At 38.8% G+C, this 9,944-nt stretch overlaps 2 protein-coding genes across 2 annotated transcripts; both read right to left on the bottom strand.

Moving 5' to 3' along the window:
* Positions 1–2,920: 2,920 nt before the first annotated feature.
* LOC133332264 (odorant receptor 94a-like) lies at positions 2,921–4,172 on the bottom strand. Its single transcript, XM_061540648.1, has 3 exons — positions 3,451–4,172; positions 3,028–3,394; positions 2,921–2,974 (listed from the first exon to the last, which is right to left on the bottom strand). Exons 1-3 carry the CDS (start codon positions 4,170–4,172, stop codon positions 2,921–2,923), a joined length of 1,143 nt encoding a protein of 380 aa, XP_061396632.1.
* A 2,146-nt stretch (positions 4,173–6,318) lies between these two features.
* Positions 6,319–8,884, bottom strand: LOC133332263 (myb-like protein X). The gene is made up of 4 exons (XM_061540647.1): positions 7,465–8,884; positions 7,266–7,409; positions 6,610–7,200; positions 6,319–6,541 (listed from the first exon to the last, which is right to left on the bottom strand). Exons 1-4 carry the CDS (start codon positions 8,882–8,884, stop codon positions 6,351–6,353), a joined length of 2,346 nt encoding a protein of 781 aa, XP_061396631.1. The 3' UTR covers positions 6,319–6,350.
* Positions 8,885–9,944: the final 1,060 nt, after the last annotated feature.

Below are 9,944 nucleotides of genomic sequence, written 5' to 3'. Positions count from 1 at the left end.
TAAGTATTGAGGATTTTAAAGTATTAATTTTTTTCTAACTATGTTGCTTCCCAGGCTATTTTACGGATACAAATAAATCGTCTTTGCTGTGTCAAGTTTCTCGGTTAACCTTCGAAGTAATGTTCTCCAACAGGTTCTGGTTTGGGTTAAGAGCAGTAAATTGAGCAGGACATGGGAGAACTTCAATTGAATTGTTGCAGAAAACACTTTTAGTGTATGTTTTTGACCGAGAGACATTTGAGAAATATCTTACCTAGCATGGAGCAGCATCACCACTTTTCATAGATCACGCTACATGAAACGATCCATAATTTATAAACGAGAAACAACCCCATTCCATTATGTTACGTGTTTGGTATGTGTTTGGCTTTTGCAATGGAATATGCCATCTAAATACTTTATATATGTAATAATAAATCTAAGCGGTTTCAAATTTGACTTGAGAATGCAGTCGGATCATTTCAGATTGTACTTTTAATAAAAAAAAATCTTCGGGACGTGAAGTTCTCCAATATGAGTTGGCGATGTGTGAACAGTCTTCAAAAACTTGTTAATTAGCGTACAAATGATTGATCTGTTAATTGAATATTTTGCACTCAATTAAAGTCTGGATAAACCAGCTCTCTAACCATCAAGAATTTTATTTTCCCTTGAGTACTTATTTCGTATATATATCGTCATCAATGCAAACGGACGTAACTACAGAAAAATTCAAAATTGACTTTTTGTTTGATTATTGTTCGTTTAATCAAACAAAAATTTAGACATTTAATGTGAAAAACAGCGATCTTATTAAAGAAATTCAAACGGACATAACTACAATAGCATGTTTTATTAATGCAAACAGACGTAAATACACTCCGGTATAAAGCTGAAGCTCGCAATATTGAAGATAGAATTTCTGAACGTACATTAATGTTACTTCTGGGATGTTTGGTATTGAAAATGAGATATATCGGGCAATGTTCTACGGTAGCCCCCATATAGCGGTACCCCCAAAATTCTGTATTTTAAGTCTTTTCTTAGTTTTTTAACTTATCAGCTATAATTAGGTATTTCTCAATACTCGGTATTCTAGACTCCATAAAGTACGCTCTTCAAAATTCTATCGCTTTCGGAGAAATATTTTATGTCTTTAGTTCAGCATTTACATCAAATCGGTCGAAAATGTGTATCTGAACCGATTTTCAGCAAGCATCATTCTAGACTCATTTGAGTACGCTATGCCAAACTTCGTGCAAATCAAAAGATATAGGGGCTTTAATGCAGGACGAAAATTTGTGTAGGATCTGAACCGTTTTTACGAAACTTAACACACATCACTCTAGGCTTAATCCAACCGAACCGATTTCAAAAAAATTCAATACACGTCATTCTAGACTCAATTTGGTACGCTGTACAAATTTTAGTCTCATTCAGATAATTATTAGTCACATTGTTGTACTATAATTGTGTTGTATTTACATGTTTTTGTTTCAGAAAATATCATGTCAAAAGGACGCAACTGACATAAAATCTTTAAAAACGCATATAAATTATTTTTTTTTTTTTCAAAAAAATAAATTCGGCCAGCCTTACTCCATTTTTATAGATTTTATAACGTTTTTTGCTTCTCCCGTAAAATTAGTAAAACGGACGTAGCAACCGTTCGCATTTATGATGACGATATATATGTATATATATATATATATATATATATATATATATATACCTATTCTATTCAGAAAACAGCACAGTCCCCCATTTTCTACACTCAAGTTAGATGAACGTTGGCAAATTCAAATTAGGCTTGTTTACATTTTATTTTTTTTTTAGATTTAATTTTCATGAGTATTTCGTGTTACCGTAAGCTTTCTATAATTTCAGGTCACAAAAATAATTAAAGTGTTTTTTTTTTAATTAAAGGAAAAATATTGGTAAGCTCAATAGTATTAATAACTATTTGTTAAGTTTATTGCAATGAAATTGCATATGTATGTCAAAGCGTCAAAGATCTATGCAGACGTTTTGCTAATTACAATCGCAAACTCCTTATTTAGGTATATTTATTGGTTGCCGTAATTTGTATGTAACTAACGCTGAACTTTCCAGTTTACACACATATTTGCTCTGCTCACGAACGTGTAATGAAGCGAAATTGTTTTCGATTCTCCCCTAATTTTTGAATACTGGAACAGATCAATTATTGTTATAACTATACATCCTTGGCTTAATTCTCTTTCGAATGACCTTCTTCAATTGCAATATGGGCATTTCCGGCAAATTTGAGTTGAATTTGTGTCATTAATTGTGCTTAAATACGCGAAGTAACGGCAGAAAAGTAAATAAGCATAAATACAAATTTAATGACTATAAATACAGACACTGCCGAAATAAAAACTGCAAAATCAAAAATGTCGCATTTGAAGTCGCGTGGGTGACCATAATTTTGTGGCTTTTATCTTAGAAGTTAAAAACCGGAGGCTCTCAATTTTTTACCACTGATAGTACTCCTTAAGTTCTACAAAAAAGAATTAAGAAGAATTGTAAAAAAATAAATTGTTTTTGATTTATTTAACATTTAAAGTTTGATTTTGCCTCTGAAAGTCGTGTAAGTGACTGCGAAAGTGTCCATATGAATAAAGTGATGTTTGTGCTACATTTACTTTTTATTACAATTAAATTCTAATTTAGTTATTCGATAAACAATTCAAAATAACACAAAAAATATTAAATGGGTGGGAACTATAGTATATCAATGATATACCTGCTATATATTTCATCAGTTTATCAGTTATTTTTTGTATGTGCATCAGTGTGGTGTAGGCTATAGAGATATACCAGTTATTTTTGCCGCTACTGTCATCAGTCACTGCAGCATAGACACAAACCCTAACTAATGTGTATGCGTGTGTGTACAGATGAATTACTTGGTTCCTCTTTACATGTCCATGTTGAGCAGCAAAGCGAAAAAACTGTAGGCATTGTTCATGGTCTGAAATGAGACAACGTGTATACAAAAGTGTGGTGCATTCACATTTAGCCTACCTTCGTGTACACGGGTAATCCGATGTCGAAGAATTTGCCCGTTCTCAGAACCACTGGCCTATTCAAGTACTGCATATACAGCAGTATAATGCGCCGGTCAGGCAATGCCATTTCCATCCAATTGCAGTTGTAGGCACTGTCCATAAGTCGCAAGGATTCCACCGTCAATTTGTTGGCATAGTAACAGGGAAGGAATATCTGGAATGTCATACATACCGCATACTGCACGAGATATGCGAATTTGCCCGGATCGTCAAAGAAGTTGACATTCTGCAGACGATAAAGGCTGAAGCAAAGAACCAATGCACTCAGTAAAATTTGTGCCAACACTGGGTACGAAACGATGCTTTCACATTGCTTCGACATTCTGTAAGAAGGGACGGAATCAGAATAATGGAATTTATATTACAAATCAGTCGGCACCTCTTCACTTTCTGTTCGAATTGTACAATTCGAATTATGTCCTTCGTAACGTTCCTGTTTGCCTCCTTGGGGTTACCATTCAGTTGCTGTAGGCGCATGGCAATTAGTTTGTAGCAGACAGCCAAGTGCAACATGATGTAGCACTGCCACATGTCCAGGGTGATGTTGGAAATGCAGGTCAGTGGCGTCGCCAAGGCCCCATAGAAGTAGGCGTACCAGTAATAAATCGGTTGATTCCAATTAAATGGCGTCCAATAGGGGAATGGTAGCTGGTAGGTGTTAAGAAACAAGACTGCTGCGAATGCATAGACCACGACGCTGAAGCTACATGTAATGTATAGGAAGGACACAATGCCAAAAGTCCTGAAGGACTGCCTCCACATCCATTTCTCCTGCACGCTATGCAAACGAAATTGTTCACTACTCCGCCACTCCTCGAACATTTGCCTAGCTATATTTCTGTGATACAATATGCTTATGATCTTCACCACCAGTGCCGTCTCGGTAAGGGCTACGTATAAGACGTCTGTAGCCTGATTTAGATCAGCACTAAAATACACATCCATCCACATAAGAATTGTGTACGTAAATGATAATGGAACGTGAATGAGTAGAGATTTAACCATCGCTGGCAAGGCGCCTTTATCGTCCTCTGTCCATAAGCCGACAAACCACAGAATTTTTCGTAGAGTTTTTGATTTTTGCAAAGTATCGAAGGACATCGTCGAAACTGTGTGTGTACTATGAAAACTTAGAGCTTATATACGTTAGCCCTGAGCACCATATTTTGTTGATATACTAAGTTAATCACAGGGCTTAACACGTTATATGAATCTTAAGGCAATAATTTTAGTATTTTTTTTTTTTTGATTTGAAGATGACAAAAATATTTGCCTAAAAGTATGCAATGTTTTGTGTTAAAATTGGTTTAATTTCTGAGAAGAAAAACACCATTTGAAATTCAAAACGGAAACAATAAATAATATGCCCGTAATGTGCTAGCTTAATCAAAAATGTGCATAAATAAATTGTTATTTGACATTCTTCACTATTGAAATGAATATTAAAATAATTTCTGCATTTGTTAGTAAATTTAAATTAAATTTCTTCATCAGCAGTGCTTAACAACTGACATTTTTAGGGACATTTGGGTAGGTTTTTATGCTTCTATTTGTTTTCCCGAACCTAATTTTATATACGCAATCCCTAAGGTAAGTGCCCTGAAGAAGTGTGGGGTGGGTTCAACAACTTGTATACAGTCAACTGAGCATGAGCTTATTTTTCTATTATTACAAATGGACAGACATTTTGATAAGAAAAAATTGAAGCCAAATAAATGATCAAATATTTACTAGTAACATATGTGACTACTATTGACTTACTACTGACCATGTCCACATATGTGACGTTGCGTCTATATCTGTAAACTACTGACTTACTACTGACCATGCAACTAGTTCATTCTCAATAACAAGTATCGTCTGGGATACAGTTCGTCAGTAGTATTGGTGACAAAGTCAATTTAAGTCAGTAGTGATTTACTAGAACATTTCCTACAGGGTGGGGCATCAAATTTACATTCCAGTAAATAACTGTATGATGGCGCTCTATATACTTCAAGTCAGCGTTGGGTAGTGTAAACAAAATTCGACCCAGCCTAATTTCTAACCGATTTTGCAATGTATTTTAAATCAATGTTCATTGTTCATTAAACACAGTGGGCGATGCTAGAAGATAATATGTAATTTTTTACGATTATTTGAACAATGCTCATAAATAATTGTAGATTTACTTACATGTATATGTTTAAATACGAAGACTACGAGTCTGTCAATTTAACTGGTGTCGGACAGAAATGGGGCTGTAAATAAATTCGAAAGCTTGTCTTTGTTCTTTTAGGAAATTGACAGACTACGAGTCTGTCAATTTAACTGGTGTCGGACAGAAATCCGGCTGTAAATAAATTCGAAAGCATGTCTTTGTCCTTTTAGGAAATTGTGAGTTAACAAGAATGTCTACAATGTTTGTTAACTTTATACAACAACTCGTAAAATATAGATTTTTGAAAACATCAGCACATTGATGACATTATATTGAAATATGTATGTATAGGTATATAGTCTCGTACGAAATTTAGTGGACGAAAACAGTGTATACACTTTGCGATAATTCGAGTTTTACCTTAGCCTTATTAGATGGTATTTCTCAGAATACGCATTCATTGGAATACGCATTTTTGCAAATCGATACAAATGCTCGTCCAGTGTGCACTAATGGAACAAACAATTAAAAATCTATCACTGGGTTACTGGCTGGCTCAACAGTGACAGGTCCCATAAAAGCCCGCAACGCCCTTCCAATTAACCAATTAAGTCATTCAGTTACACAATAATTATAATTTTGTATTTTATTTATTTTTTAATTAATAAATCAAAATAATTTTTATAACAAACTTTTTACAAGACAAATACATATCGGATTACCCATACATATTTGCATAACGTGATATATCGAAAGGGGCGAAAAAAAAAACAAAATAATGGACAATTTAGGGAATTCTATTTCGTACCTAATTTAAGCGACTTAACGTAACGTAATAATCAAATATTTAGATTGGAGAGGAAAGAACAAATTAAGAGATTATCATATCTAACTCCAGGTTCGTGGTTCTGATGCCCCACATCGCTTAACGAGAGGGCAGGCACACTGATTACTTCAGTGGAACACCCGGAGCGGGAGCAATGTGTTTAAGGCAAGGACGCGGAGAGGAGTGACAGGAGGAGGTCATAATTAATAATATAAAAATACATACATACATACATACACAAAAAGTAAGAATAGAAGTATTTTAGACATGAGCATTTGATAGTTTTGAGTGCTCAGTGTGAGCGAGAGATTATTTACAATAGTGTTCCTGGTTTTCGCAGGGGCCTTCTCTGGCCCAAGAGACCCAAGCCGCGTGGCTGCTGTTTTGTTGTGGTTTCTGGTTCTGCGGGAGCTTCTTCTTTCTGCTCTTCATTGACATCGGCAGCATGCTCCTCATTGGAGTCGCCGTCCTCCGATGATGCGGCGTCATCTTCAGCTGGTGCCTCTGTGGAAGTCGAGAGAATACATGTGAGCGATCGATTGGAGTTTGCTAGATTGTTTCATATTTCATACCTGTCGTTGTAGTGCTTAGCACACGTTTCTTGGCAAGCAGTGGATTGACTTTGCGTGGAGGAGCTGGAGCTGCTTTTGGCTTGAGAGCATCAGTCTTTGGAATACCACCTATGCGTGGGCGAGATTTTAGGCGATTGAGGCCACCTATGTTGGCAGATGGTTTTTCTTCGGCTGGCTTATCGGCAGACTCCTCCCCATCGCCCTTGACATCGTTGTGGTGGCTGCTGTCGGCGGCAGAGTCGTCAGAGGCAGCTGCTGGTGCTTCGGTTGTGGTGCGTGCGAGTTTTCCGCGACCTGGCAAGCGACCACCGGGGGAGCGGTTAATGTTGAAACGCGATGCTTTTGTGGGAGCGGCAACTGGTGTGGCAGCCTTTTCATCTACAGTATTTTCACTGTCATTGGCGGCATCGGATTCGGAGGGCGCTGGCTTGCTGGTGGTAGTGCGACTGCGTCCACGTAAATTCAGTGTGGGACGACCGCGAACAGAGCGTGCAGTGGTGCTGGTTACGGTTTCTTCCTGGGCACCATCATCTTCTTTAGCCGCTGGGGCTGAGGTAGTTGTACTGCCGCGAAGATTGAAACGATTGCGAGCTGTCGGGAGAGAAGGATGATTTCACAGAGGGAACAGTCACCTATGTAAATACCGGTAAACTTACGCTTATTGCGTCCAAATCCAGAACTGACTGGTTTTACTTCTTTCACGGACACCTCTTCTTCGTTATGTTCTTCGACAGTCGGAGCAGCAGTGGTTCTAGCACCAGGGCGAGTGCGGCCACCAATAGAGGGACGCGAGAAACGATCTAGGAATGCAGTGGACAATTAGAAAAACAGTAAAACGTTACCGGGAATACTTACTTTTGCCTGTTTTGGGGGCTTCAGCGGCAGATGGCGCTTCTGTTGTGGTCGTCGTAGTGGATGCACCTCCTGATTTCAACTTGAAACGATTGCGTCCGGGACTGTTAAGGCCGCCGCGCTTGCCGCCAAACAATGGTGCAGGGGTAGTTGTTGTGGTGGTGGTAGTAGTTGTTGTAGTGGTGGTGGTGGGCTCAGGCGTTGTGGTTGTGGTAGTTGTCGTTGTTGTTGTACTAGGCTCTTCTTCTACCATTGTGGTCATCATGTCTTCGCCATACATGTCTGTCGTATCGGGCAATGTTGTGGTCACATCCATGTCCATATCGGAGTCTGTGGTCATTTCCATGTTGTTGTTCTCATTGGCTAAAATGGCATACAAATCGAAAGCGGCCTTCTCCATAGCTGGCGTGGTTTGTTCAATGTCCTCGTCGGCACCCATCATAGAATCTTCAGTTTCGGAATTAGTTTTAGCTGATTCGGCTTCTTCGGCATCCTTAGTGGCTTGGGCTGCAGCCATTTCCTGTTCAATGGCGATGGCGGTCTTTGTGTCATCAGCATTGCGCGAGCCCTTGGCTTGCTTCTCATCGGTGTTGAATGTTTCACTGTCCACCAATTCCAAACTGGGACGTTTGACGCTTATTTTCTTCTTTTCGGCAGCAGAGTCGACTGAGTCAATAGCAGGAGTTGGAGCGACATCGGCAGCCTTGCCACGACTGGGGAAACGGGTGTTGAGGGGTAGGCGTTCGGTCTCAATGCTTTCCTCAACATTGGAAGAACGACCCTTGGCTTTGCCGGATACCAAGCTGTTGTCGCTGGGAGTAGCGGCGGTGCTACGCTCAATATTGGTGTAACGAGACTTACCTCTGGATTCTGCCTCCTCTTCCTCCTTGTCCTTGTCCTTCTCCTTATCATCGTCTTCCTCTTCGTAGTAGTAGACATATTCGTATTCGTAATCCTGGCCGTTGGGACCCTTTTTAATTTCAATGCGCGACTTTTTGTTATTTTCCGAACCGGCTGTATCTAAAGCTATGGCTTGGTCGACAAAACCGACGTTGATCTCATCATCGGCATCGAGTATTACCTTCTTGCTGGGTGCCATTGTCGTTAGCACGGTCAGGGGCATTTCTGTGGCTTTTTCGATTTCCTCCTTCTTCCTAGCTTCCTCGGCAGCAATTTCAGATTTGACAATTTCTAATTCAGCCTCCTCAATTGCTCTCTTGGCCTCGATGCTCTTCATAACGTCCTCGTTGATGAGGGCGCTCAGCACGGGATTAAGTTCCGGTTTCTCCTTGGTTGGCAGTAGATTCATATTTTCGACATCGTAATGGGAAATGCGATGAGCAGTTTGGAAGCCGTCATCACCGTAATCGCCAGGGCGTTTATGGGATGTTTCAAATGCAGCCACAGGTGTGCCGTCAGGCATTACGGATGATTCAACTGAATTGTCGGCCCAACATGTCGTTGCCAAAAGGCATATAACGAATCTGCAAAAAAAGACCATTTAACTCGGCTATTTACTGATTGTACAACAAATAAGATTGACCATTATTGTTTTCATTGCGATAATTCAAATGTGAATCTTATTGGAGATACGGTTTTTGAAAAATTCTAAAAAGTTTCGACTGAATTCGGAGTTTGGACTGAATTTCATAGCATAGCTTTATTACAACGATACAACCCATTATAGGGTATAACAAGTATATACGAAATTTGTCATTCCGTTTGCAACACCTCCAAAGAACCATCGAAGACCCCATATAGTATATTTTTAACATAGCTGAAGCCACGGTTCACTACTTTTAACTCCGGAATTATCTAAGTAGATGAGAAAAATTTCATAGTTTTAAATTTACTGATTTGCAGGTGGAAACTTTTCATGATATTGACCTCCAAATTTTTTGGTTTTTCTCGAGGAAAAGAAGAAGCCTACAAAATGAGGATTACGTCCCTTATGTATCGTTTTTCAAAATTTTATATGTATCTGCCTTTAAATTATGCTGACATTTTCAAAATTTTTTTTCGGAAATTGCTGTAATTTCGAATTTCATTTTCTTCTGAAAGACCCGTATATTAAGAGTCCACCTCATGGTGGAGGATATAAACAGTTAACGACGGATTTACATGTCTCTATTTCGAAGGTCCTATCCGCAGTTTCCAAACAACTGGATGCAGTTTAATGTGTCGATTACTCCATATGAGGAAAATACCTTCCATAGTTTGAAATAAAATAAAAATTAATAATCTTCATATTCCCTGTTCGAATGCACGTTGCCACGTTGACATTCGGTTAATATGTTCAACCTTGAAATGCTAATTGACTCCCCCTTTACTCATTGCTCACAGAGCTTGGTATGTGGCAAGCGTAATTAGTGTGTCTTAACAATATATCCGCAGTATTTTGATATTTTCTGACTGAACGAGGCTCCTATTTCATCTTAAGTGAAATGCAGTCGAACACAGAGGGTGAAAGACATATGGCCCTG

This window comes from Musca vetustissima, unplaced genomic scaffold (assembly GCF_032173495.1).
Source record: "Musca vetustissima isolate MV318-11 ecotype Yass unplaced genomic scaffold, APGP_CSIRO_Mvet_v1 utg25509, whole genome shotgun sequence".
NCBI classification, from domain to species: Eukaryota; Metazoa; Arthropoda; class Insecta; order Diptera; family Muscidae; genus Musca; species Musca vetustissima.
Note: the sequence above shows the minus strand (reverse complement) of the source record. Positions and strands in the feature narration are given on the sequence as shown.

Bases quoted from the DNA above. Each gene is read 5' to 3' on its own strand.
- LOC133332264 (XM_061540648.1), bottom strand. From the start codon at position 4,172: ATGTCCTTCGATACTTTGCAAAAATCAAAAACTCTACGAAAAATTCTG. The intron at 3,395-3,450 runs GTGCCGACTGAT...CCCTTCTTACAG, and splicing joins TTCGAACAGAAAGTGAAGAG to AATGTCGAAGCAATGTGAAA. The intron at 2,975-3,027 runs GTAGGCTAAATG...GTCTCATTTCAG, and splicing joins GATTACCCGTGTACACGAAG to ACCATGAACAATGCCTACAG.
- LOC133332263 (XM_061540647.1), bottom strand. From the start codon at position 8,884: ATGCCTGACGGCACACCTGTGGCTGCATTTGAAACATCCCATAAACGC. The intron at 7,201-7,265 runs GTAAGTTTACCG...CTCTCCCGACAG, and splicing joins TGGATTTGGACGCAATAAGC to CTCGCAATCGTTTCAATCTT. The intron at 6,542-6,609 runs GTATGAAATATG...CGACTTCCACAG, and splicing joins GCTAAGCACTACAACGACAG to AGGCACCAGCTGAAGATGAC.